The 27,715-nt window shown below is 37.0% G+C and overlaps 5 protein-coding genes and 1 long non-coding RNA gene across 7 annotated transcripts; 2 read left to right on the forward strand and 4 right to left on the reverse strand.

Annotated features, from left to right (window-relative positions):
* Nucleotides 1-5: 5 nt before the first annotated feature.
* Nucleotides 6-4,732, reverse strand: LOC116306413 (uncharacterized). The gene is made up of 2 exons (XM_089027334.1): nt 4,187-4,732; nt 6-2,637 (listed from the first exon to the last, which is right to left on the reverse strand). Exons 1-2 carry the CDS (start codon nt 4,576-4,578, stop codon nt 2,055-2,057), a joined length of 975 nt encoding a protein of 324 aa, XP_088883460.1. The 5' UTR covers nt 4,579-4,732; the 3' UTR covers nt 6-2,054.
* Nucleotides 4,733-6,115: 1,383 nt separating this feature from the next.
* On the reverse strand, nt 6,116-24,803 carry LOC148912611 (uncharacterized). Its single transcript, XR_016119275.1, has 2 exons — nt 24,637-24,803; nt 6,116-7,321 (listed from the first exon to the last, which is right to left on the reverse strand). It is a non-coding gene; the product is annotated as an uncharacterized LOC148912611 (long non-coding RNA).
* Nucleotides 7,939-13,799, reverse strand: LOC116306411 (uncharacterized). 2 transcript variants are annotated; one of them, XM_089027332.1, is made up of 3 exons: nt 13,028-13,456; nt 9,995-10,068; nt 7,939-9,257 (listed from the first exon to the last, which is right to left on the reverse strand). In XM_089027332.1, exons 1-3 carry the CDS (start codon nt 13,343-13,345, stop codon nt 8,669-8,671), a joined length of 981 nt encoding a protein of 326 aa, XP_088883458.1. In that variant the 5' UTR covers nt 13,346-13,456; the 3' UTR covers nt 7,939-8,668. The 2 variants fall into 2 exon arrangements, with proteins under 2 accessions (XP_088883458.1, XP_088883459.1); XM_089027333.1 differs by lacking the exons at nt 7,939-9,257; nt 9,995-10,068 and adding an exon at nt 10,627-12,113 and having other exon boundaries at nt 12,954-13,799.
* Nucleotides 14,732-19,121, forward strand: LOC116300489 (uncharacterized). The gene is made up of 5 exons (XM_031709365.2): nt 14,732-16,169; nt 16,242-16,501; nt 16,904-17,037; nt 17,395-17,666; nt 18,326-19,121. The coding sequence occupies exons 1-5, from the start codon at nt 14,744-14,746 to the stop codon at nt 18,580-18,582; spliced, it is 2,349 nt and encodes a 782-aa protein (XP_031565225.2). The 5' UTR covers nt 14,732-14,743; the 3' UTR covers nt 18,583-19,121.
* LOC148912612 (uncharacterized) lies at nt 17,989-21,083 on the reverse strand. The gene is made up of 2 exons (XM_089027648.1): nt 20,275-21,083; nt 17,989-20,205 (listed from the first exon to the last, which is right to left on the reverse strand). Exons 1-2 carry the CDS (start codon nt 20,604-20,606, stop codon nt 19,443-19,445), a joined length of 1,095 nt encoding a protein of 364 aa, XP_088883774.1. The 5' UTR covers nt 20,607-21,083; the 3' UTR covers nt 17,989-19,442.
* LOC116288183 (uncharacterized) lies at nt 23,597-27,139 on the forward strand. The gene is made up of 2 exons (XM_031694936.2): nt 23,597-24,058; nt 26,193-27,139. The coding sequence occupies exons 1-2, from the start codon at nt 23,682-23,684 to the stop codon at nt 26,530-26,532; spliced, it is 717 nt and encodes a 238-aa protein (XP_031550796.1). The 5' UTR covers nt 23,597-23,681; the 3' UTR covers nt 26,533-27,139.
* The last annotated feature ends 576 nt before the right edge of the window (nt 27,140-27,715 follow it).

The following is a 27,715-nucleotide window of genomic DNA, read 5'->3' on the forward strand; positions in this document are numbered from 1 at the left end:
CACAGTTTTCCCTTGCCTTTCAAGCAACCTCTGTTTATTCAAATATTCTGACTCGTTTGAGATTCGCAAGACTAGCGAATAATACAAGATGAGGTTGTTAATTATCTAGGCAACAAAATGAACTACGAATGGAATCAAGTTCTGTTAGAAGGAAAGTGGTGTCATGAACAAGCAGATTCATCCATTAAAGTGCTACTACGACGAAAATCGCTCAAACTTGGATTCAGCTGAAACTTCCTAAAAATACTCTTTAAAGGTCCAATAATCACTGTATGAAGTGTTTTCTCGATATTCAGGACGAAAGTATGATATTTTTACGATTATTTTTTGGAGTCTGTGACGTCATACAATGGAAATTCAGCGTTTGATCATTTTATCGGCAAGATAAAGACATTGTAAATATTAATCTAAAGACTCACCGATAAACGAAGCACTGTTACTTCTGTTTCGGTCATATTCGATAACTTTCTCTGCAGCCTTGGCCACTCGCACTGAGAAAATATTAAATATCTAACGAGTTTTTTGTCAAAACCAAAAACCAAATGCAAAAATCTAACAACCATTTACTAAAGACATCACCGTTTTGTGGTCTTTGAATTCTATACAAAAGCCATTTGAGTGCACATTCCATTCCATTTTCTCGATTCGTTGTCATAGTAACCTCAATTAATGGTATTTTAATCTTTGCACGTGTTTTGTATTGTAAGACACCAAAACCCACAGCATCTCAAGGTTTTAAGGAAGATTTATTTTGCATTTAAAATTGATTGAGTAAGTTACTATGAAAATAGAATTTCTTGCTAAAAATGTTTATTGAAGAAAATACTTTAATATCTCTAGAAGATTCCATGGCTTGAGTCGTGTTTAATATTAATTTAACTAATTGAAAAATATAAAAATGGAATATCACCCTTTTTATAATAACTGTATGAGTAATAAAGTGCAGATATATCGCACGCTTCCTTTGTTCTAACGATGGGTTAAAAGCTTTCAATATTCCTTATAGACCCCTCGCGGCCCGTCGGAATGCAGCTCGATTTGGATGCCAAAACAATAGGTTCCCTATTCTCAGGATATGAAATTCTTTTGTCGTCCAAATTGAACTCCCTGGACGTCACATGCAAGGGGTCTGTTTCTAAGTTGGGAGATAGACTAGTGATGCCTTAGTGGCGCAGGGAATTTTGGGACTGAATGAGTAGCGTGAGATAATATGGCGGAGCTGTTTGATCTTGCCCCCATAACTACAATATTTATACATGCTAAGGCCCTATAAATCAATCTGGGATAAACTGTAATCCTCATCAAATTAATGCTGTGGGTGTCTAATGTCATCATGTGATGTGTCAAGGGCTTGTCACGTAACTAATAATTCGGTCCCAGGAGTGGCTATTATAGACTTTAAGGTGCCGACACACGGTGCCACATTGCACGCAACATTGCACGCAACATTGCAAGCGACAAATTTGAATCGGGGTGACACCAATTTCAACAAAATCACGCAACATCACTTGTGTTAGCCTGCTACGTTAAGATATTTGGTCAGCAGTAATAAATTTGGTGCAAGCTGATTGGCTGAAAATTTCAAAATGTTGCACACAATGTTTAAGCCCTGTTCACACGATGAAATTTGTTGCGCGCAATGTTGCAAGAGTAGAGCGCGATTCAACTTCAGATTTGATACATGCACCTTTGTGTGAAACAAGTTTTAGGGTTAGACACATGCTGCATCAATCTTGTTGCGTGCAATATGTTGCACCGTGTGTCGGAACCTTAATTCGTCTTGGTGCAATGTTACTCATTTCAGGCCTCATGTCATTCCCAAGAGTATCATTTTTAGTGTAACGGTTCGGGAAGAGAAGAAATATGGATATGGATATAACTCAAAAACAGAATCTTATTCTCTAGGGAATGACACATGGTTTATAAGTGTCTATTGGACGGACAATCATTAAAACAATCTACAACCATTATTGACATAATAGGTCAAGTGAATTCGGTCCAAGTCATGGCTATCGTATTATAATCAAGTTGATGACACGTCGTGAACTATGACGTCATTTAGAAGCAAGTCCTGGCATGGCTCGCTTGACGAGTGCTTTGAAAGCCATCATAGTGTAGTGAGCATCGTTGCCAGCATTGTGGAGAATACTCTCGTCATAACTGATTCTCATCTCATCCATCATTCTCTTCAGGCCCCAGCATCTGATCCTACCTTGAAGTATATTAAGGGCCAACTTCTGGGTATCGAACATGGGTTTTTCTTCAATGTCGATGCCATTGTCGGTCAAATACTGCTTATCGTTGTATCCAGAGTGAGTCAACAAAGCATCTGAGCCTGCAACTGCCTTCTTAAGCTCTTCAGCGGCTTCTTCCAAGGGCATGCGTACTGTCGTGCCAAATTTGAATTTCTCTTTGTTGTCAAAACCTTCGCGGTTGTGGAGCTCCTCGTTGACGACGGCGTGAAAATATTCCGGGTTTTCGCCTTCTTTGAGTGTGAATTTTAAGTATCCAATCTCTAGGATGGTTTTGCGATCTTGGTCGTGAACTTCAAGGTCCAAGCAGAGAAACTTTGTGTCTTTTTTCTCAGTCAAGACTTGGCACAATTTTCTCTTGTGTTCAGCGGCATCTTCACGCGCCCTGAAAGAATAAAACTGCCGCTTATTAGTGTGATGTCATTAGGATTAAAACTGAATCCACTTGAAAATGGTCTGAAATGGGAAAGCATTGCGCCATGCAAAAGTAAAAGAGTAGAGGTTTTTCATCAACACTTCACGGCAGCCATGTTAGATAGCAGGAACAATAGAATCGTTTTACATGAGAAAGAATTCAATTCCCGAGAGCAAAGGGATTTTATTGTTCTGCCATCTAACCACAGGTAGCCCAAGCTGTATTATGGGCTTTGGCACGTGATGGTGCAAAACCTCTATTTGGAAACCCTACAATCTTGTACCCAGAGCCTGCGTTTCTTCTGGCCTGCGGCGAAGTACGAGGGCTCTGGCATAATCCATTTTTTGAGACCAGGATTTCTTGGACTTCCGGTATAATAATAATAATAATAATAATAATAATAATAATAATAATAATAATAATAATAATAAACTTTGTTTATAAAGGATAACACTTGACAGTAATTCAACTGATAAACTTGTGGTCCTCTGTTAACGTCTCTAGTTAATTAGGGACGAGACCGCCATCAACGTGATCATCCGAGCCACGTGAAGGTCTAACCATTTGCAGATGTAATTATAAAGGCAGCACCTTCTCCTCAGTTATTTTAAGACCCTGAGTGTTGGTCTCGCCGAGGCTTGAACCACGACCTCCCGCACAACAGACCGACTGAGCTAACCGGGCGGAGATAAGAGGTATAATTTCACTTTTCACGGTGTAAGTATTACTTAGACCGTGGAAAGTGAAATTATTTATAACGTTCAGAAGTTAATGTTGCCCATGCTTGAACGCAACAGTCTTAAATTCATTTATATTTTAAAAATAAGCAATATTTATTTCACTAGGTTAATGATATATTTGAAAATTCAGCTCTGAATTGGCCTTCAATTGTAATCAAATCCAACCCCGCTCTAACGACAACACTTAGCATGCACGTACAACCAGTTCATATCGTTTCGACATCCATGGTCATTATGTTAGAGTTAATTGCCGAGAACGGAGGCAATAAGTATAGGCTTATTGCCGACGTTCGAGGTAATTAAGTATTCTATTTATCAATTGACAAGGTTTTCTATCTAATGTTTATATATTTGACTTAAAAATAAAATAAATAATATAATATATATATATATATATAACCTGCATGATATAAATGCAAGGTCAATATATAGCTATTAAACGGGTTAATAACTATATATTGACCTCGCATTTATAATGAGCGTTATAACAAAAATAAAGCCTTGTGAAAAACAAAGAAAGCCGTGTCAATTGAGAAATAAGGCCATGTTAGTGAAATACAACCAAAGACGTCTTATTGGTTATGCACAAGTCGTCTTGTACTATTCATAACGATAGCCTCCCTTTGAAAAATCTTCGAATTTTCACTTTCCAATTCCTCCAGTTGGACGAATGAAATACAACCAAAGGCGTCTTATTGGTTGAGCTTTTTACCCCAAATATGGCTGCTATCATACCCTTATGCACAAGTCGTCTTGTACTATTCCTAACGATAGCCTACCTTTGAAAAATCTTCGAATTTTCACTTTCCAATTCCTCCAGTTGGCTATTGAATTGCTTCTGAGTCGTAAAGTGCCGCTGCCTTTCGATTACATTCCGTGAATCGTTACCATCATAAGGGTTAATATCGGGAAAGGTCGCACTCGTCTTTGCCTCCAGTTCTCTTCTTATCGTGTCATACTGCTCCTTATCGACCATAATATGTCTGGTTCCATCAAATATCTTCATTATGGAATGCTGGAAAGTTCGGTGTTGCATGATGAAGGTATCGAAGTAACTTGTAGCTTTATTTACTGCTGCGAAATGACACCTTCTTCTTAGGTAACCGGTCCAAACGTTCTTCATAATTTCGTAGCGATAATAAAGGTTTTTGTTTTCCGAAGATGAGGCCATTATCTTCGTAAAAAAGTAAGTAGTTTTGAACTTTTCTGGTTGATACTTATCCAAGTTTAGCGTTAACGATGCGAAATTAAAATGCTTATTTCTTGGAAAACCCGTCGTAACATAACACGGTACATACGGGCATCACACCAAAATGCATCCAAAAGACCTTTGAGACTCGCCGAAACATGGCCGAACGTCGCCGACACTCGCCGAAATATAACCGAACGTCATCGACACTCGCCGAAACATACGTCATTACTAACGTCAGCCTTTTGGTTTCTTGGAAATGAACTTATTTCGGTTTAGTAAAATCAATGGTTTCTTTGTAGCATGTCGGACAATTTCGCAAATATAAAGTATAACAAGACCCTGGTTCCAGGGTAAGCTGGGATACCTGGAGGATCTAAAGGACCTGGCTTCAACATGCATGGAGGATTTAGTTGGTTGAGCTTCCAAAACTACTGATAAAGTATTTCATGACATCTCAAAGTAATGATAAACCAGACCCTGGTTGGGACGGTTTACTAGTATCAGAGTCTCTAATACCCCATTCACACCAAGGCTTAAACATGTTTAAAAGTGGTTTAACTAAACAGGTTTGAAAAACTATCTACGAACACTGCACAATATTTGGTGAAATAATGCATGTAAACTATCCTTTGTCTTGCTCTGACAATATTTTAGAAAGTTTCATTATATTGTACGCTTCTAGTTTCTCAATTTTTTGTTTCGGCCCTCAAGCCGAAACAGTCACTACATTCGGTTTGCCGGCCCATAATAGTCTCCGTGCGTGTCATTTAGCTGTCAGAGTTTTGCACCTAATCCAATCATATGCCGTTTCCATCATAAGCAATGGGAAAATGTAAAACATTTCACCATGCGGAGTATTTCGGAGAGTTGCGGTGAATCTTCTCTGAGGTAGTTGTGTAAACTATATTATGCTATTTCGCATGACGCCATTTTTTGGAAAAAAATATATTATTGATTAACCCTACGACAATGCGTATTTTATTCCTAAGTCAGTATCTAGGTCCAAGTCGCCAAGTAGGTAAGTTATTGAAAAGTGACGGCGCACTGGTCAAAGACAAGCCTTGTATCTTTTCGTTCGAATTGAGACTTTCGCATTTTCTTCAAGCTACGATATGAGCTAAATACTTTTACCATAAATGCCAAAGAGCAGAATGAAGGTTTAAAAAGTATCCTACATTCAACATAGCGCGTACAGTAATGCTCATGTGCCAAAATATTTTGCACTTTGTACTCTGCTCTCTGCGATACTCGATCATTGTTTATATCTATTGTCGGATCTCTCATTTGTTCGGCGAGACGTTATATGTATGTACGTTGCCCTGATTTCTCCCAAAACACTACGATGTTTCAAAGCAACAACCACTAAAATCTTCAAAAAACTTAATTACGATGTGTTTCGTCCAAGAGAATTTTATAACAAATGTTTCCATCGAAATTTGCGTAAGACTTTGTAACGTGAAAGTGTTCCGCGAGATCGCTCTTGTCTGCCATTTTCAAAATACACGAGACCCAATCATTTACCACAGCAAGACCAAAATTCTTTATTCAGCAATGCCACACAATACATAGATAACGGGCCGAAACATCATCGCTTTCGAAGCGATATAGGCTTGTTTCCTAATGAAAACATAGTTTAACTAAACACGTTTAGGTGTGAATGGGGTATAAGAATCTAAAGGAGAAGTAAAAATAAATTGAAAAATTTCGAACGACAGTGTTTTAAAAAAACCGTTTGCAGGCAGAGCGTTTATTGCCATACTCATCAAACTCAATCTGGAACTGCAATTCCAGTTGCGGGATCCGGATTTTGGCATACGTAATTAGCTTGTTGTGCAACAACGTCTCAAAAGCATGCACATTCGCACGGCTCGCTTTAAAATCAAAATGCTTCATTTAGAACGTAAATACAGGCTAATATTTGCTCAAAACCTCTCTCATAATTGATTTACATTCTATAATTTATCGACATTTTTTTAATGAATCGCCATGTTTTTTTGAAGAAAAATTAAAGGAGATCGTAACTCTTCGAACGGCAAAGATCAAACCCTGGAATGTGCTTAGGAAATTATTTATCTTGCTTCTTAAATTAAATAGAATCTTAAAATGAATATTGCTATGTACCTTATGTTCCTTTGTGAGTAGACTTTGAAGCCAAAACAATTCATATAAATACATAAAAGTAGGCTATATATAAGACTATATTGTCAAGTTCAAGAGAATAACGAGTCATACTGAATGAAATATTCGTTTACTATCGCTTATCGCGTAATTCTGACTCTTGAAACCCTGTTCTCCTCATCGATCTTCGCTTGTTCGTGCAGAAAATAGTGTTCGGGGTAGATAAATCATGAATAGATAAACCAAAACAAGCTTTTTCCCATGAAGTTCATTGAAAATTCTTAGAAATAATCGCTTCGAAATCATCCCGCTATCTTTTCGGCTTGAAATCCTTGTTTACGAAATTGATAAATTAATATTTCTAGTTCGACTGTCTTGAATTACGGCGGTCAACGAAATAGAGCATGCGTAGACGTAAACCTGTGCCACGTGATCTGCTAGCTCCGCCCTCTCATATTCACTTGACATTATAGTGACATTGATTGACATCTGGTACTTGATAATTGATTGGACCATAGACGGTAACCCTATAGCAGATACCCGCAAAGGTCTCTTGGGTAAGTTCCTGAAGACCCCTGGGTAACTATTGCGCAACTTTGCCATTCTGTCGTGGAGAGAAAAAAAACAAAGGCATTTTACAGCTGGTATACCACAAGTATCCCAGTAATAAGAGACGATAGGCAAATAGACTATTACTTTTTTTGTCACAACTAACCGAGCCACAGGGATCCCGGAAAGTATGTTCTGAGTGGTATACAAAGTAATATATTTCTATCAGCTAAAATAAACACATGAATGACATTGGCTTGAACAAACTTACCTATACTTATCGCTATGTATTTTTTTTCGAGGTTCGCTATAAACATGATGCATTGTGGTCTAACTTGAGTACAAACAACACCATATAGAGGCTTTGCACCATCACGTGATGGCAGCCATGACAGGAGGCACAACAATAGAGTCTTTTTCCCCTGGGAAACTTAATTCTTTCTCATGTAAATCAGATCGATTAGACCAGATTCAATTGTTCCTGCCTCCTGTCATGGCTGCCATCACGTGATGGTTCAAAGCCTCTATAACGAATGATAAACAAAAAACGTTTGTACCCAAGCTAGACCACAATGCACCTTGTTCGTTAACACCTAAAAAATTCAAGGCAGTTGAATAAAAAAAAAGTTTTTCTTTCGTTTCTCTTGAGTGTTATGACAGGACCAACATGACGACCATGTCTTGCGTTTATTTGATTTTGTGCTAAATGATGATGTCTTTCTACATGATGTCATTCCCTTGAGTATTATTACTTTTTTTTGATAAACGTCTGAAGCAATCCCTTCAGTAAAATAGGAAATCCAATCAGGATTTAGAATAGAATCAGTTTACAAAGCATGCATGGCACAAAAAGCAACTATGTTTAAAGAAACGCATTTACTTAAACGTGCGTACTTTATACCTTTTATAAAGATTTTTTCTACAAAAAATAAAAATAAACCAAAAATTAAGATTAAAAAACCATTAATCAACTACGCCATCAGCCTAAATTGACGTCATATGACACGTCATAATCACATCATCCAGGGTCCGTTTACATTGACGTCATATGACACGTCATTATGACATCATCCAGGGTCCTTTTACATGACGTCATATGACACGTCATAATGACATCATCCAGGGTCCGTTAACATGGAGAAAGCGAATACCTAGCAATAACTTACCTAATGTAAACAGGGACTTAGGAGCGTCACGTGAAACATTGTTAACTATGTTACATCATACCATACGTCATAGAGTATGGTGACGTAATTAAGTGTGATGAATTAAAAGAAGAGATAACTAGCTAAAAACTAGTGTGAGCAATTATAGTGATGTTATTTGAAACGTAAATAATGGTGTCATTCATTTGATCAATAGTAAGTGGCGTCATCTATTGCGTCATGAACTATGAGGTCATTTAGAAGCGAGTGGAAGGCATGGCTCGCTTGACGAGTGCTTTGAAAGCCATCATAGTGTAGTGAGCATCGTTGCCTGCATTGTGGAGAATGCTTTCATCGTGCATGATGCATGTCTCTTCCAGAATCCTCTTCAAACTCCAGCTCTTTGGCTTTTTCGGCCCCGTTGGAAGAACACCCAAACCCAATACCTGAGTATCAAACATGGGTTTGTTTTCGATCACAATGCCATTTTCAGCTAAATACCTCTCGTCGTTATGCCCAGAGTGAGTTACAAGTGCATCTGAGCCCGCGATTGCTCTCTTCAGCTCTTCACCGGCATCTTTCAGGGGCATGCGCACTGTCGTGCCAAATTTGAATTTCTCTTTGTTGTCAAAGCCTTGTCTGTTGTGGATTTCGTCATTGACGACAGCGTGAAAATACTCGGGCCGGTCGCCTTCCTTCAAGGTGAACTCTACGTATCCAATCTCTAACATTGTATTCCAATCTCTGTCGTAGACTTCGAGGTCAAAACACAAGAACTTCATTTCTTTATTCTTGGTCAATGCCTGGCGAAGCTTCCTTGTGTGTTCAGCGGCATCTTGGCGAGCCCTTGGAAAAAATGAAGATGAAAGTATAGGTTGATTGTTTTACGAACTGAGATCGTTCTTGGAATATAGGTTTCACGCTGGCGTGGTCAAGGATGGCAAAACGCGTTTCGGCATGTCCAATTTTCGGGATACCTCAAGATTAGTCATCGTTTAACTACAAATCTCATCTTAATAGTTTTCAGTCACTATTTGCTGTTTTAAGACTATTTTTTTCTTATTATTGTATTTAAAACAGAGTTTTCTATTGAAGGAAATAGATTCATCATTAACTTTTGTCTGAAACTAGTTTATTCAGTCTAATTTTAGAGAATGTTTTTAACTCGAGAGCATTCAATATTTCGGGGGAAAGTAAGAATAATGATTGTCATCCCCCCAAAAAAGAGTAAAAGTCTTCAAGACACTTTAAGAACTGATTTAATCGTTATACGAACTGAAATCGTTCTTGGAATCGATTTTTACGCTGCGTGGTCAAGGATGGGAAAACGCGTTTTGACTTGTCCCAATAGCCAAATCTTGTCTTCAAAATTTTAATTTTTTTCTTATTATTGTATTTAAAAGAAGTTTCTTTTGAAAAAAATCTACCTGTCAGAACTAGTTTTGGTCTGATTTTAGCACAGATGACATTTTACACTAGTACATTCAATTGGGGGTTAAAATAAAAAATATTAGTACCTCCAAAAAAGTGTTAAAGTATTTGGTTCAAAAGACTTTTATAAATAATCTAGGTTCATTACTTACTTTGCATTTATTTCATTCCTCTCGTTGATAATTTCTCGGAAATGCGCATCCATTTGATCCTGGTTGGAATAACGACATTCGTGGGATCTTTCACATTAGTTGGACGGTCAATCTCGGGAAGTTTAATGCCTGTCTTTTCTTCCAATTCTCTCTTCATCATCCTATATTGCTTGGTTGTCACTGTAGGATGTCTTGTCCCGTCATAAATTCGTACTATTGTCATTTCAAATCCAGGATGATTCCTCGCGAAGTTGCGAAAATAGTCCTTAGCTCTGCCGTGCCTTGCTCTGTGGTTATACCACAGATTTCCAGGCCAGACTTTCTCGAGAACTTCGTATTTATAGTAAAGGTCTTCTTCTTCAAAGTACGAGGCCATGTCACAAGAAAATTGATCAAGTAATAAGGTAGATTCAATTTTAAAGAATTTCAAAACAACTGCTTTAATTTCCAAGAAATCTGTAGCTAGAACCTTCCTTTCAATTGTTCAGTGAAATAAAAACAACACTGGTAGTTTCAGGGTCAACAAGCAACCGTGAACCATCTGCGCATGCGCCCTTAGCTTTTATTTCCTTCATGCGCCTGGGGGGTTTGGGGCTTATTTTGGTATCAAGGTATAACATTACAACATTAGGTACCGGGTGAACCGTTTTTATTACTCGTCAGCGCTTCATCTACTTCATCTCAGTTCTTTACACGTCTCAGATCTACCTTAAAATATTTCAAACCCGTGGGAATTTTCCACGGTGTTCTACAAAAGTTACGTTAATACTGAGTAAATAAAAGATATCGATAAAGATTTTTTGACAATTATTCGCCGAAAGCGAAGTGAATATCGGGGAATATTTACCGAGACGCGAGTCTTCGAGTCTTAGTATAAATACACAGGTGATTCTTTTTTAAAAAAAAGGAAAGAAAAAAACTCTAATAGTTGCGACTTTAATTTTTGGGTTCGTAACAGTGGTGACACGTGATATCTGACGCAAGATGACGTCATTAGGAGGTCATTATATTTTCTACAAACAAAGCTATTTTCAACCAATTTTTGTCGTCCGAAAAATGTCATAACTCTATATTTTAGTAGCTAGTAGACTTAAAGCAAAGAGAAGAGATGCCGATATATGAGTACTATGAATAATGAGTTGATGCGGATGACGTCATCAATTCAAGTGACATCATCAAGTATTTGGAAATACTTTAATACATTTAGTCTTTTTTTCTTTCCTTTTATGAAGCTATAATCACCCTCTATTTTAATAGTGGTTATCTATTTAAACCAACCTCTAGGTATTTCACAACGGTCTCTACTGTAATTACGTTTTTCAAACTTTAACAAAAGATTATTTATTACATTTTTTAAGGAAATTAAAAAAAAAAGTAGAGTCCAGGGCTAATTTTTGTGCTACAATTATCAAAAAACAAGCTAAAACCATGTATGACGTCACAGTCGCGTGACTTAGAATTCGGTCTCAGTCACTGGTATTGTGCTATAATCATCAAAACAAGTTGATAATACATGAGTTATGACGTCATTTAGAAGCGAGTGGAAGGCATGGCTCGCTTGACGAGTGCTTTGAAAGCCATCATAGTGTAGTGAGCATCGTTGCCTGCATTGTGGAGAATGCTCTCATCGTGCAAGATGTGCGTCTCTTCTAGAATCCTCTTCAAACTCCAGGTTGTCGGTTTTTTCGGCCCCGTTGGAAGAAGATTCAAACCCAATACCTGAGTATCAAACAAGGGTTTGTTTTCGATCACAATGCCATTTTCAGCTAAATACCTCTCGTCGTTATGCCCAGAGTGGGTTACAAGTGCATCTGAGCCCGCGATTGCTCTCTTCAGCTCTTCACCGGCATCTTTCAAGGGCATGCGCACTGTCGTGCCAAACTTGAATTTCTCTTTGTTATCAAAGCCTTTTCTGTTGCGGATTTTGTCATTGACGACAGCGTGAAAATACTCGGGCCGGTCGCCTTCCTTCAAGGTAAACTTTACGTATCCAATCTCTAACATTGTATTCCAATCTCTGTCGTAGACTTCGAGGTCAAAACACAAGAACTTCATTTCTTTATTCCTGGTCAATGCCTGGCGAAGCTTCCTTGTGTGTTCAGCGGCATCTTGGCGAGCCCTTGAATGAAGAAATAGAATTGTATTGCGGTGGTGGTGACAAAGACGAATCAGAAATAGAAAGCTCTCCTAAACCCCTATGTGATGTCATAGGAGGCATCATTAAATATGCGAAACATTTACTGGGGTAGTAAAATATCCTGTACAAAACATAAGTATCTTACTCAGGGTTTATAGAAAGGTTATTCCAAATTTGTTTTCTCATAGTAATCAGTGTCTTGATTTAAAAATGATGACAAATAAACCCATATGCCTACTATGACGTCACACTCATTAGCATACTGGAAGTATAAACCTTGATATCTCCAAGATGCATCACTCAAATCATATAAAAATATTTTACTATTTAACTTTTAACTTCATGTAGAATCAATGCTGAAAACATTGAGTTAGGGGTCATAGGCATTTTAACATCAAAATGACAATACTTACAATACGGGCATATGTTTTAACTCTTTTAAAAAACAACTCGTTTAAATTTTCTGATCCAAGTTGGCACTCGAAACTGAATCTCTATGCAAATGTAATGCTTTGAGAACGAAACCACTTGGGGCAACCTTAAAGATAGTGTTTATTTTTTTCAGATAGTTCTTCTCTTAATAGTTAATTATTATCATTATCAATTAATCTTAATTTTCTACCTAAGTTCTCCCGGTCATTGTACTTGAGAAAAGTGATTTATTATAGTCTAAATTTGTCTGGACAAAAATCTTAAATAATAGATTCGAAATTTTGGGTATTAAATAGTGACGATAATATACCATTGCGCAAAAAAAATCTAAAATGTATTGTCAAAATTAGTTTACGATATAGCATTTTCAACTTTTTTTGCAGTACTTGCCTTTCTTTTATCTCATCTCTTTCTTTCATCATTTCTCGTAAATGCGTATCCATTTGATTCTGGTTGGAATAACATCTCCGCTCAACGATGACATTATTGGGATCTTTCACATTAGTTGGACGGTCAATCTCGGGAAGTTTAATGCCTGTCTTTTCTTCCAGTTCTCTCTTCATCATCCTATATTGCTTGGTTGTCACTGTAGGATGTCTTGTCCCGTCATGAATTCGTACTATTGTCATTTCAAATCCAGGATGATTCCTCGCGAAGTTGCGAAAATAGTCCTTAGCTCTGCCGTGCCTTGCTCTGTGGTTATACCACAGATTTCCAGGCCAGACTTTCTCGAGAACTTCGTATTTATAGTAAAGGTCTTCTTCTTCAAAGTACGAGGCCATGTCGCATCAATTTCAGAGAAATTCAATACAACTGCTTTAATTTCCAAGAAATCTGTAGCTAGAACCTCCCTTTCAATGGTTCAGTGAAATAAAAACAATACCTGTAGTTGCAGTGTCAACAAGCAACCGTGAACCATCTGCGCATGCGCCCTTGGCTTTTATTTTCTTCATGTGCCTCGGGAGTTTGGGGCTTATTTTTTATTCCTGTGGCATGTCTTGCCCTGTGTTTATACCATAGATGTCCAGACCAGACTTTCTCGAGAACTTCGTATTTATAGTAAAGGTCTTCTTCTTCAAAGTACGAGGCCATGTTGAAAGTAAAATAGACAAGCGGATATTATTTCCGATAATTTCACTCAACTGATTTCCAAGAAATCTAGGATTCTCTTATTTCAGTTGCAGTTCAAATAAACTTGAGCCAGACAACGAGGTCTGTCTGTGAATACATAAGTATTTTTTCACCTTCGTGATGTTGCTCGGATACCCAAATATTTTCTGTAACGGTTGTTGTTCATGAATTCATTTCGACTACTGCCACTCTTTCCTTAGCCTGCGTCACATCCGGAATTTTCTTCGTAAATACCGTCAGACGGTATTTACGAAGAAAATTCCGGATGTGACGCAGGCTACTCTTTCCCGTGTGGGTTCATTCCCTTATCTAAGTACTATATACAGCTATTTCAAAAATGGTTGTTGAATGTTTTGTCTTTCCCTTGGCAAATAAAATAAAGACATTTTCAGTCAGCATCATATTAATGGCGAAAATTTCACTCAACCACTTTCCAAGAAATATATCTAAAATCTTACTTTGAATATAAACAACTTTGACAGCTGCCAGGCATCAATAAGATGCAGTAAAGTGAATAATTAACCAGTCGTAAAACATGTGTTAAGCAAACAACCTCTGTTAAGGTATCAGGGTACCCCAAAATTGCTCAAAAGTATCGATTTTTACATTTTTACATTTTGCGATAAAAAATATATAATATTCTTCGATTTTCTTCCAAAAAAATTCGATAGTGATTTTAATAGCGAGTAATAAAAAAATACGGTTTGTGACAACAATATGGGGTGCCGTTTGTGTCAATAATACTTACGTGTTTTATATATACTTAATGTCGTATTATATTAAACTTTCAACACCAAATATAATATATCATGTGTTTTATAAAACTTCCGAAGTGAAACATATAACTTCTTCAGCAAAATATATAACTTCCTATCCTTTATAAAACTTCGCTACTCATGTAAAACTTCCAAAGGAAAATATAAAACTTCACGTTTTTTATAAAACTTCTTGTTGACGACAACTCTATTGGCCAGCGGTTGTTGCTGGGGCGCCACGTGAACGCGTAATTCGATACTAGCACTCCTTTATAATTCTGGTTGTAAGTAGTCATGGCGGATGAAAAACAAGAATCGATACTTAAACGATTGGCAGAGCTTATCAACAAGAGCTCAAAACAAGACAGTGAAAGTCAATCGAGTAGTCAAGAAGTGCCTGAAAATAATTTGCAGCGGCTGTTTCCTAGCATAAGAAGGTCTACACCATTGCCATCATCGTTCCAGGAGTCAAGAGTGAAAACAAGTACGGCGTTTAATCCACGTGCTAAAAAAAAACCTTACAGCCGACCAAGTAAGCCATCAAAGCCAGTAATAAGAGATGTTATATTATTGCCTGATCCACGAATGAACAATGTTCCTCGAGGACCGTTAAGGGAAGAACTGTATTTGAGAGAGCTAGTTGCGAGCGCCGTGGAAATTCCGTCAGAAATGAATGAGAACGAAATCCGCTCATTGCTTGAAGGTTTGTTTGCAGACAAACTCCAGTCAGTAAACGGACACAAGTTCCAGTTCGTGAGGGTTGTGGGAAATAAGATAGTCCAACCCAAAATCAATCGTCAGTGGGATGCCAAGATGCTGAAGCATATTGCTGGACAGGGCCCGATCTACATTCGAAGCTGGGAGAGCATTGAACAAGATTTTGGTTGGGTGCCTGAAGAAAATGAAGAAGATACTGAGAATGAATGTACCGAAGTAACCGATGATGAAGAATTATTAAAGCCAACTTTTGGAAGCAAGCCAAGTAAGTCAAAATCTGCCTCTGCTATAATTTCTGTTGCTTCAGAGCAATCCCATCGCTTTTCTGCATCTACCAGTCAGATACCGGCACCTACCCTTACCTCTTCTGCATCTACCAGTCAGATACCGGCACCTACCCATCGCTCTTCTGCATCTACCAGTCAGATACCGGCACCTGCCCTTACCTCTTCTGCTTCTACCAGTCAGATATCGGCATCTACCCTTACCTCTTCTGCTTCTACCAGTCAGATACCGACCATTGATGTGGATGCATACCCTACACCTGCAATTGCCCATACTTCAGCAGCCGGTCATGAAACTGGTTCACCAACCACCTCCTCTGTCATGTGCCCCACTTGCCACACTTCATTTCCTTTAAGCTTAATAGAAGAGCATGCCGATATCTGCTGTGAGAGAGTTGCCAGGGCTTCAGAGCTGGCTTATAGTAACCTGATGTTGACTATGGAAGTGGAAGATAATCAAGATAATCCAGCACAAGATGTTGACCACATGGCTCAAGAACGTGAAGAAGAGAAGTCTGAGCTCAAATACATAATAGAAAAAATTAAAGGGCGAGTTTCTGCGAAGTCATCACACATTGATGTACAAAGAAAATTCATATTTGATGACTATTTAGAGGGAAGAAAGAGGCCATGGATCAAAGCAGAAAACCGCTTGTCTGTAGTTTTCATTGGTGAAGCTGCTGTCGATGATGGGGGACCAAGAAGAGAATTTTTCACAGGTACAGAATAGTTTGCAATACTTAGAGTAAAAAAATATATAATTTTCTAATGTAATAATCTTTTCTTTTTAGAAATTTTTGAACATGTGAAAAGACGTCTCTTTATCCAAGATGACAAAGATGGATTTGTTCCATTGGAAAGTACTGTGGCCTTAACAGAAGGCAGCTTTAAAGTTGCAGGAGAGCTGATGGCCATGTCCCTCGCTCAAGGTGGGCCTGCACCAAATTTTCTTGCCTCTTGGGTGTATGACTACTTGTCCTCAGGCCTTGATGGTGTGCCAGCCCAAATTGAGAATATCAAAGATAGCAAATTCAAAAGGGTTGCAGAAAAGGTAATTATAACTGATTAATTAATAAAGGGTGGTACAACTGAATCTAAAATTTCTGAGAAATACAGTAAAAACCTGCAAAAAAGAACCACTATTTTTCTTGTATTGCAATATTGATTTAGTAAATTTGGACTTGTCTTTACCTATTTCCAAGGTAATCTCAAAAGTAGCTCTTTCAAGATGTGTGGTGAGAAAATATATAAATTTGGAAAACTGGCTAAGATTGAGACTTGCACAAAAGAAACAAAGTGAGGAGATTAATAAAATTGGTTATTATAGAATTTAAGATGATCTGTTGATTCATCAATGTTTTGATGGAAATGCGTCTCCCACACTTCAGTTGGAATGAGAGATTCTTGTTCAAGAACAAAAAAGTGAAAAAGATATTTTCATTGCTTTATCTAGATAATGGCAGTTGAAACAGAAAAAGATCTGCAGGAGGTATTGACAGAAGATGATTCAATGGATATTTTAAATGAAGTTGGATATCAAGGAGTTCCTCAAAGAGAGAAGATTAAAAACAAAGACAAAATTCTAAGGTACCCAAATATTTTCATTATGAAATATGCGAATCTATATAATTTCTTGGTGTTTTCTCTTTGACATATTGGTGTGTGTAAACCCTGGGGGTGTCTTTAAACTGTTTTTGTATGGGGATGCTTCATCTGGACTCTTGATCCTTACCCTTTTACATACCAAATTTCTGTAAAAAGATACCCCTTTACTATATATAACTTTTGCCTGAAAAGGTACTCTTTCAAGTACCTTTGCCTGTAAAGTTATTCCTTGCATATACCTCAAAACAACTGATTGGAGAGACTTGAAAAAAATTAAAAAACATGACTGACTGCAATGTCAAGATATTTTTACACTTACTAATTAATTTTATTCTTTAGATCTGTGTATGTCAAGGTGTATGTAGAGCCAAAAATTCCGATGCTTAATCAGATGGCCAAAGGATTAGAGTTGTATGGGGTACTGGATGAGATTACGAAGAATAAAGAGGAAATGAGAAAGGTCTTCACCTTTGACAACTTCGAAGAGCTAACAAATGCATCCTTGCGGGCCCTTTGGTCTATTAATTTTTCTCTCCCTCAGAAGTTGAAGGAAGATGAAATTATTACCTACAAGGCGTTTGCAGACTTTATTTGTATGGTAGAGTATGAAGGTGAGAAACAAAAACTTGGCACTTCAATAAATAGATATTTCAATATTCACTTTGTGAAAAAATAAGCTGGGGTGCATAATTCTTAATACCAAAATGGGCTACAATTTGTCATGAAATAAAAAATGGATTTAAAAATACATTTTTATGGAAAATGGTTTGGATCAAATATGTGAATCTTATTGAGCAGAAAAATCAATGAGCTATATGAGCTTAGTAGTTATAAGTCAAGAGATTTAAAAATATATATTTTCAGGTGGGATTTAATAATAATAAAATGTCTTAAGGATAATAAATGTCTTTATTCTTAATAAGATAAAACATACATATCTTATGTAACAAATTCAATGTAGATCGCTTACATAATAATATATTTAAACTAATTATATACAATATACAAGTAACTGTAAAAAAATTGCTTATGATTAATGCATTTCTATTGCATGGAAAGAATAGTACATATTTCTCTATAGCAATATCTTCATTCAGTTGTATTCTTGGAATTTCAATTTAATGCCAAGCTTATAGCCATATTGGCCATCTTGGAGATACCTGTAATTTTTTTTTGTTATTGTTGTTTGAAGTAGAGCCATGCTAGCCTATATCTGATATTTATATTAACCAACACAAATTTCTAATAATCTTTATCTTGTTACCAACAGGCATGTCAAAATATGAGATATCTCTTGCAGATGTTCTAAAATTCATCACTGGCTGTACACAAGTACCTCCCCTAGGGTTTTCAAAGAAAATTGCCATCACTTTTGTTCATGGATGTGAGTCAGGATGTAAATGTTGCCCAACAGCCTCAACATGTGCACTGGAACTCAGGCTTCCAATACACATAAAATCATTTGATGATATGGTATCATGTGGGGTATCCATGCTCAAAGAATGTTTTGGATTTGGAAATGTCTGAGTTTGTGTCTTCAACTAACACAGTGGAGTATAGTTTAAGGTTTTGATGATTCTTTCTCTCAGATTTTAACAATTGGCTGAATACATGATGCATAGATATGATGCTGTGTTTGAGTACACCAGTAATTCTGTTGCTTAGTTTTCAATTCCATGCATTTCAACAAAAGTGAGTGCAAGTCTTCGTATTGTTGAGGTTGTGACTTTTTTACATTAGCATAGGTGATTACGAACATTCTGACACCAAGCTAAGACTAAGCCTGAGTTAATAGTCTGTAATCAGGGAACACAGTGGTTTTTGACTTATAATTTGAAACTGGTTCATTGTTTTCATTATTTAGAACACTTAATCTATCAAAAAAGTAATGAATTATTAAACTGTTGCTGTTTAGTGGCTTAGCTGGTAGGAATAAAAAATGAAGTGCACTGGTCTGTGCACTTGTTTGACTTTTAGATTTACAGAGTATAAAATAATTTACATATCAATGTTATGGTACCACGTTATGTAATAAGTAAGAAATAAATATTGAGGTACCAGCTAAACTTAATGTGTTATCAGCATTTGGTTCTGAAATATTTAAATTTATTCTTCATATGTTTTTATAGGTACGAATATAGGCAATAAACTACCTATTATCTTTAGATCATAGACTCTTACTCTCATACCAGGAAATTACTACATTGTGCAGCATAGGATACATGCCAAATGGATAAATTACGATTTGTATCATCATGCTGTAGCCACTCTCTGAATGACTCTGGCTTTAAATGCATTCAATAGCTGCAAGCATACTGATATGAATGTCAAAACTGAAAACAAGGATAATATACACTTTAAATAGTTTTAAATTGCTTAAATGCACATTAAGAATTGCCAATAAATTGCCTTAGCAAAGTCATGGTTTGATTATAATGTTCAATACCATGATTACCATCATCACTTAGAGGGTTAATAAGTAGCTGCAAAATTGCCTCATCACCTTCTTCTAGGCTCACTGAAGACTGTGGGATTTCAACAGTGTTGCTTGTTTGAATCTGTGGTAAGGGTGCATCATAATCAATTCCATAGCTTTGAATAACATCCTGAGTAGAGTTGCACATGTGATGAACCCCATTCATCCACAATTGCAAAGGGGTGTTTGAGTGCACTGAAGACAAAGGATGATTGTTCCATTGCATAATAAATTCATCAATAGATCTGTTTAATCGTGGAAGGAAAACATAATGAATTCCAAACAAATGTAGCTCATTTGAGGGATCAAGCATGTTTTCTGATTCCATATAATAGAAGAGATCCCTGTAATAGCCTATAACACACTGCCTGAGATCTCGCCAAAGCCGTTCAATGCGTTGATTATGTACAGACCTCCCTGTGATAAAAGGGTTGCACGATGGGCCCTTTTCCTCTAGCATAAATCGAGCAACACCAATGTTCTCTGTTCCATAATCACTGCGTATTCGCTCAGGACAACCGAACTTTTCTATCGATTCAATAAACAGTCGTAGGACTGTCATTGCCTCATTGTTGGAAGAGCATCTTAAAAATGTTATTGCTCTGGAATAGCCATCTATTGCTCCATGAATGACTAATCGCCATCTAATCAACTTATGATTTCCATCTATGTGCCTAGAGACAACAGACATAAGTTAAGACAGAGAATAGTACTTTCATGGGAGAAAAGGGTTTTTTACTCACCATAATGCATTAGGAGCAGGAACATTGTAAACCCGTCTCTTAATTGTGTAGTGCCGTCTCATCTCTCTTCCTATTGGATCAACTCTAGTAAGTGACTCCCTTAAGCGTCGTCTCTGTACTTTTACACCCCTTCCAAGTAAGGCTCCTCGGACCATTACCTCACCTGAATTTGGGCAAACATTTAGAATTGAATCTACCATAGCATCCAGCTCTTGATCAGTCATATCACTGAATGCAGGGGTTTCATCCAACCCAAACTCCCTCCTCCGTCTAATGATAGTACTCCTCGATACTCCTAATAAAGAACTAATTTTTGTCCATGAAAATCCCATTTCTCTCTATATCCACAATAAATCTTGGCCTTCCACTAGTAGCTTTCTCACTAGAGGCAACTGCAGACATCGACACTGTTGTACTCTCACATTTTAAAAGGTCAAAGTACTTGTCGGAGAAACACTGATATATTTCCATCAATTGTGAAAGGGCATTTCCAATTTCACATGCTTGTGAGGTCGGTTCTTGGTTAATTTCGATAAGCGATAAATACCAAAAAAGAATAACAACCTGTTCTTCTGCGAGTCTCAACATCGTTTGAAATTTGCCCTTCTCGTTACAATCTAAGTTTCCTTGAAGTTCACAGTATATAGCAGGCAGGCCATTCAAAAAAATCTGGAGATCGGTCAAAACGTCCACAAGAGCAGCCGCCATTTTATCGTGTTTGAAAGAGCATAACCTGGGAACGAAATAAGGAAACCGCTGGCCAATAGAGTTGTCGTCAACAAGAAGTTTTATAAAAAACGTGAAGTTTTATATTTTCCTTTGGAAGTTTTACATGAGTAGCGAAGTTTTATAAAGGATAGGAAGTTATATATTTTGCTGAAGAAGTTATATGTTTCACTTCGGAAGTTTTATAAAACACATGATATATTATATTTGGTGTTGAAAGTTTAATATAATACGACATTAAGTATATATAAAACACGTAAGTATTATTGACACAAACGGCGCCCCATACAACAAAGGCGCTTCCGCTCAGTCAGAAACATTTTTGCGCTTTTCTTGGAAGTGATTATGCGTTCAGTTACCCGTACATTTTGAGACCGATGTCAAAGGGAATTTGACCAATTTAACTGAAATTCAAAAGTGTGTCTCCGATTTTTGAATTTTTGCTTATTTCCAAATTATCGTGGATTTTGACTCGGATACAGCTGATATAGCGGCGTCATAACTTTAAGAGCGTATAAAAAAGCAACGGGGCAACTAATCAAAAATCGGAGACACAGTTTTGACAAGTGATGTCTTGTTATCTCGTAAAGGTAATAAGCATTGGTTTTCGATCATTACCGGCTGTCATCGAACTCCGCGAAGATGCCACGGTGAAAATTTGAATAATTCGCTCTAACTTAAAAGGATAAATATATTTTACAAAAAGGAAATAAGGAATAGTTTCTACATTTATTCAGCTTTCAGAAAATGAATACTTTGTTGAGGTTTCCATTAAAAGGTTTTGTACTATTAGTATAGGAAATCGCACGATCTCGAGTGCAATTTTAAAATTAATAGACACGAGTAATGTTTTGAAAGTTCTTTAATTGTACTCCTCTCGACCAATCAGAGTCGAGTAATTTTGTTGAGTGTACTATAAAGAGTTGAATGCACAATGGTCGCTAGGGGTACCCTGACACCTTAAGCGACCAAGCTCTATGAAGCGACCAACCTCTATTAAGCGACCAACCTCTATTAGGCGACCAACCTCTATTAAGAGACCAACCTCTATTAGACGACCAACCTCTATTAAGCGACCAACCTCTATTAAGCGACCAACCTCTATTAAGCGACCAACCTCTATTAAGCGACCAACCTCTATTAAGAGACCAACCTCTATTAAGCGACCAACCTCTATTAAGTGACCAACCTCTATTAAGAGACTAACCTTTATTAAGCGACCAACCTCTATTAGGCGACCAGCCTCTATAAATAGGCAACAACCTCTATTAGGCGACCAGCCTCTATTAAGCGACCAACCTCTATTAGGCGACCAGCCTCTATAAATAGGCAACAACCTCTATTAAGAGACCGACCTCTATTAAGCGACCAACCTCTATTAAGCGACCAATCTCTATTAAGCGACCAACCTCTATTAGGCGACCAGCCTCTATAAATAGGCAACAACCTCTATTAAGAGACCAGCCTCTATTAGGCGACCAACCTCTATTAAGCGACCAACCTCTATTAAGCAACCAATCTCTATTAAGCAACCAATCTCTATTAAGCGACCAACCTCTATTAAGAGACCAACCTCTATTAGGCGACCAACCTCTATTAAGCGACCAGCCTCTTTTTTAGACCAGTTGTGTAGCTGTTGGAGCTGCACATTTTTTACAAGACAGTTGACTTAATTATGCAAAGCGAGGCTAAGCGAGACTAAGCCTGTACAGATGAGTCTTTAGTCATCAAACACAGCGGTATATACCAAATGAGAAAAAGGAACTATTCCGCTCTAAACACATCATTTCTAGCCAATCAGCTCGCGGAATTTATAATTAGCTCTGGAATTCCATAAGAATCAGAATTCTTTTGTATTTTCCTATAAGCTTCACTTTCAGAATAGCTCTGAGAGTGAGTGGCGTCGTATAGAATCTAAGTGAGTTCTAGGTATTCAATTTATAAGACATAGAAGCAGACATACAAAGTCGTCTCGTACTTTAGTATTCTTCAGTTTTTATAATATCGATGATATTGATGTGCGGCTCTGTCTTCAAATACACCCTGTGTCGTGACTGGATTTTCAGTAACCACTTCTGCTCTTGGGTCTTCAAAGCATTCACTCGAGAACTGACGCAGTGTCAGTATAAGATATGCTGCCGTGTCACGGTGTCATACTTTGAGGCTCTTTAGTCTAGTCAGTTAAGTTGAATACCTAATCGCAAAAGCCGAATAATAAATTCCGCTTCATTAGTTCCCAAACTTAAGAGGCATTTTGGTCTTAGATTTGCTGTTCGTTTGTTCTGAATGAATATTTTGAAGGGAGCAAAGCATCTTAGGTTTATAATCATTCTCATTCATTTCGAGTAGTACTTTTTGAAAGGCCTAACGATCGATAAAAGAAAAAAAATTTAAAGCAAATAAAGTCGGATAAAATGAGCTAGGAAAGACAGATAGAAACGTGTACAGATAATGATTTTTTTAAACAAGAAAATAAACAGCAAGTTTTGTAGAAAACAATACGTTTTGGAAAGAAAAAATGTATATAGAATTTAACAAGGTCATCAGGCATGATATGTGATTATTGTCATATACACGCTAATTGACGTGTTGAAAATCTCTCTTGAAACGGCATTGTTCCACTTCAACGAATGACATATTTATGTTTATTGCTCTAGTGGTTGCACTCCTGTTTGTTCAAAATGGAAACCAACAGAGGTCTTTTCTACAAATACGAACTGCTAAAGGAGATATGGTGTGAGCAATTGAGCAAATCGACCCAACGTTTCTTGAGCGAAGATTATTTCAAGAACTTCTTATTACATCATGGTAGCTTTTGCTTCTACATCGTTAAGACCAACGATGGCTCATCACAGCTCATGCTGGATGAAGAACAATATCAAGCAGTGAAAGGAAGACTTCAACACAAGACAAGGACAGAATTGAGAGAGATTCCAAGTCAAATCTTCGCGGATGGAAAGGGTAATGTTTTGAAGGAAAGGAAGAGTTTTTTATCTCAAGAAGAATTGGAGAAAGAGCTAAAAAACTTGAAGGAAAATGAAAGGACTGTTTTCAGAAGGTATGAAAATAATATTTGATGTTATACTTGACTGGAATGCGAATTATAAAATCAGATGAAGTAAGGCGGAACTCTTGCAAACTCACCCTATTTTGAGCTCAGTGAAATCCTTATGTTAGTTCTACTTGATAAAAAATATGCAAATACGAAGTAATTTCTTCAAATTTCAACTTTTTCTGCCCGCAAAACGTTTCAGTTAGATTTGGTTTGGTTTTCAGATTTACATTAAGTTTTAGAACCCTTATCCTTAGAATATTCCTTAGAATATTCTTCACCTACGATTGCCGGGGAAAACAATTTTTTCGTCAGTCCTCGTCTTCTTCTTCTTCTTCTTCTTCTTTCTATCATTGTCATCGCATCATTATTAGAATGAAGGCATTTAACCCGTGAAATAAAAAATACTAGTCAACGTGTAATAATCAAATAGACACAAAAGAAAACAATGGAATTAAGGTCTATTAAAGTATATTAATCAAATATCTATTTCATGGGTTTAATGACTTCACTCTATCATTATAATTATATTAATAATTACAGCTATGAAAAACCTATTCTAGTAGCAGTTCTAGTATCGTTACCTTTTTTTTCTTATTTTTTTCTAACTTTTCTGCAGTTTTCACACATCATAGCTTTTCTTAATAAACACTCGAAGATTTATGTCACGTCCCAGCACAGCTGAAGTAGTTTGAGTAAAACACTTAAGTGCCTATTGTTCCAGAATCATGCAATACTCCAAAACAAGGACCTTTTTCATAAGTGTTAGAATTAAAAGCTTTAAGCAAACAACGACACTTTTGATATAGGTTGCTATCAATAGACGTCACTTCCGGTAATAGCTGTGTTTTTAATGGCTTGTAGAATTTTGGAGGTTGTTTTGATCTCTTGTTTTCTGGTTTCATGTTGTAGAAATAGTCAAATACAATAGTTTGAGGACTTATTTTGATATGTTTTGACTTAACATCCGCTAGTTGCCCCCCAGTGAACCGCTTGTTTGCCCCCCAGTCAACTCCAAAAAGTCACGTGATTGATAGTAAACAATTTGGCAGTTTTGAACCAAACATGTTTTGGCAGATTCGACTGTCATCATCAGTGATGGTAAAGTAAAGTGAGATTACAATATATAGTAGTACAATATTATTACACAGTAAGTATATAGTTCTATAGTGTTAGAATATTCACAAATACCAATGGTTAAGTATGGAATGCACAACTTAACAATATAGAAACACCAAGTTGAAATTTCACGGAACCAACTTTCAGTCCGCCCAAATAAAATAATCGTTCTTGTTACAATCAACTCCAAAAATTATATTTGGTAAGCTTACCTTATTTAGAAGTAAACATAGATTTCTTTTTGGTGATTTTTCCGCCATTTGAAGCTTTAAAATGTCGAAAATATGAAACATAACTTGCAGGTATTACAGAGAAGAAGTTGTCCACCATCTTGAATTTAGCTTAGAGACCTGGCCTTTGACAAAGGAAGCCCAAAGCGTTTAAAACCACAGGGAACCCGCGCGAACGACAAAAAGAGCAACAGGAATGTTGAACCTTCAATCAAAAATTATTTAGACCATGGGAAACTTGATTGAAACATTGAACCCTGTACAAATCTGGCAAATGAGTTGACCGAGTGGGGTCTGGGCAATAACGCTATAATATTTTTGACGATAGTCCCCTTCACAGCTCCCTACGCCATCTTGAAAGGTAGCCATTCCTTTGCATTGAAGCGAGGACGAACGGCGAGCTTGCAATGATCGCGGTGAGAGACCTTTTTTAACACCTTGGACAATTATTCACAAGTCTCTATTATTGCAAAGCTCACCGTTCGTCTCGCTTCGATGCAAAAGTACGGCTACCTTTCAAGATGTCGCAGACTCAACTGTTAAAGTCTGTTAAAAACTGTTAAATCAGCCATTCCGAGGTTAAGGAAAAAACTGGGTCGAGTTGTGATTGCAGTGCATCGTAGGGCTGTTTTAAGACGCCATCTTCTAAATGTATCAAAAATAAGAGTCGCACAATGCACGGCAACACCCAGTTTATTAATCAACTTCGAATATATTAAATATAATATATATAGTTATATATAGTAATAATATATACTTATCAATCATTTATTTTTTGTTTCTTTCCAAAGGGCTCGCCAAAGCGCTTCAGAACTCAAGGCCAATCTTTGTCAAATGGTATCCAAAAACCCAAACATGAAATTCATTTCCTATGACGTGGAAATCTACGACCAAGACCAGAAAACCATCTTAGAGATTGGATATGTGAAATTCACCTTAAAAGAGAGCGATAACCCGGAGCATCACCATGCTATCGTCAACGAAGAACTCCACAACCGAGAAGGCTTTGACAACAAAAAGAAATTCAAGTTTGGGGCAACCAAGCATGTGCCGCTGGAAGAAGCCGTTGCATTTCTACAGAGGTATCGCAGGCTCAGATGCTCTGGTGACTCACTCGGGTTACCATGGTGATAAGTACTTGGCCGACAATCACATCAGCGTGGCGAAGAAAACGATGTTCGATACGCAGACCTTGGCTTTAGCGCTGCTGCAATCACAAAACCCGAATGTGATCTGCTGGAGCTTGAAGGAAATTCTCGAAGAGACGGGCAACAGTTACGACGAGAGTATCATACACAATGCAGGCAACGATGCTCACTACACTATGGTGGCTTTCAAAGCTCTCGCTAAAATAGCCATGCCAGGACTTGCTTCTACATGATGTCACAGTTCATGACGTGAACATGACGTCACAAACTACGTAAGAAGTTGACGTAACTATGCCTCATAATCAAATGATGTCAATTACGAAAGTACGAGTATCTTTTAATATTTTTATTACGTTTTTAAAAAAGGTAATTCTGGGGAACGATAGATATATTTTTAATTGTTTTCAATAATTGTAAAGGTTATAATATCAATTTAATTGAATTAATTTTTTTAATGTTTCCGTGATGAAGTTAAGTTAATAATTTCAAAAAGTAAGACAGAATCCTTAAATATTGCAATTCAGATCAAAGTACTTGTTAAACTTAAATAAGAAGGTTAAAATAAGATAGAATAAATACATAAAACTTTACGTTTCTCTTATTTTTTACATATTTAAGTTTTTCTTTCACTTTTTATTTCGGAAGTCATTGAAGTGTTAGATAAATAATTTGTTTGTGTTTGTGTTTGTTTTTTTGGGGGGGAGGGGGAGGGGAAGTGAGTGGTCACATATTACTAACTTCTGCTAATCGTATCACCTCAAATAAACCTGACATTATTCCGGACAAAACTTTACCAGAAAATTCGAATATAGGATCGTCCGGATTGAGTTCCACAGAAGCCATTGAAATGTTACTCATTTTACGAAAGTCTATTTACAGCAAAGAAATGCATTCAACATTGACCTGAGTGCATGTTTTCTGTATTGATCATTTTATAATATGCCAGTAATATCTCCATGTAAAAGCTAGCTCAGCTTTGCTCTAAAGATAGAACCACTGTTATATATCTGAATTTCAGGGAAGCCATTCACATAAAGCCATTATAGTGCTACTATTAAAAAGCTCCATAAAATATAAGCAGAAACTGCAACGGCTTTTGCGGTCCAAAAGTCTGTATTTTTTCTGCATGTATATATGAATATAGAAATATCATCTCCATGTAGAAC

The sequence above is a fragment of the Actinia tenebrosa genome, unplaced genomic scaffold (assembly GCF_029948245.1).
Source record: "Actinia tenebrosa isolate PJP-AT-01 unplaced genomic scaffold, QUT_ActTen_1.0 PGA_scaffold11__36_contigs__length_13525064, whole genome shotgun sequence".
NCBI classification, from domain to species: Eukaryota; Metazoa; Cnidaria; class Anthozoa; order Actiniaria; family Actiniidae; genus Actinia; species Actinia tenebrosa.

Bases quoted from the DNA above. Each gene is read 5' to 3' on its own strand.
- LOC116306411 (XM_089027332.1), bottom strand. From the start codon at position 13,345: ATGGCCTCGTACTTTGAAGAAGAAGACCTTTACTATAAATACGAAGTT. The intron at 10,069-13,027 runs TGTTATTCCAAC...TCCCACGAATGT, and splicing joins ATGTCATCGTTGAGCGGAGA to CGTTATTCCAACCAGGATCA. The intron at 9,258-9,994 runs GTAAGTAATGAA...ATTTTTTCCAAG, and splicing joins AGGAATGAAATAAATGCAAA to GGCTCGCCAAGATGCCGCTG.
- LOC116288183 (XM_031694936.2), top strand. From the start codon at position 23,682: ATGGAAACCAACAGAGGTCTTTTCTACAAATACGAACTGCTAAAGGAG. The intron at 24,059-26,192 runs GTATGAAAATAA...TTCTTTCCAAAG, and splicing joins GAAAGGACTGTTTTCAGAAG to GGCTCGCCAAAGCGCTTCAG.
- LOC148912612 (XM_089027648.1), bottom strand. From the start codon at position 20,606: ATGGGATTTTCATGGACAAAAATTAGTTCTTTATTAGGAGTATCGAGG. The intron at 20,206-20,274 runs GTGAGTAAAAAA...TGTTGTCTCTAG, and splicing joins CCTGCTCCTAATGCATTATG to GCACATAGATGGAAATCATA.
- LOC116300489 (XM_031709365.2), top strand. From the start codon at position 14,744: ATGGCGGATGAAAAACAAGAATCGATACTTAAACGATTGGCAGAGCTT. The intron at 16,502-16,903 runs GTAATTATAACT...TGCTTTATCTAG, and splicing joins TCAAAAGGGTTGCAGAAAAG to ATAATGGCAGTTGAAACAGA. The intron at 17,038-17,394 runs GTACCCAAATAT...TTTATTCTTTAG, and splicing joins AACAAAGACAAAATTCTAAG to ATCTGTGTATGTCAAGGTGT.
- LOC116306413 (XM_089027334.1), bottom strand. From the start codon at position 4,578: ATGGCCTCATCTTCGGAAAACAAAAACCTTTATTATCGCTACGAAATT. The intron at 2,638-4,186 runs GTAGGCTATCGT...TTATTCTTTCAG, and splicing joins AATTCGAAGATTTTTCAAAG to GGCGCGTGAAGATGCCGCTG.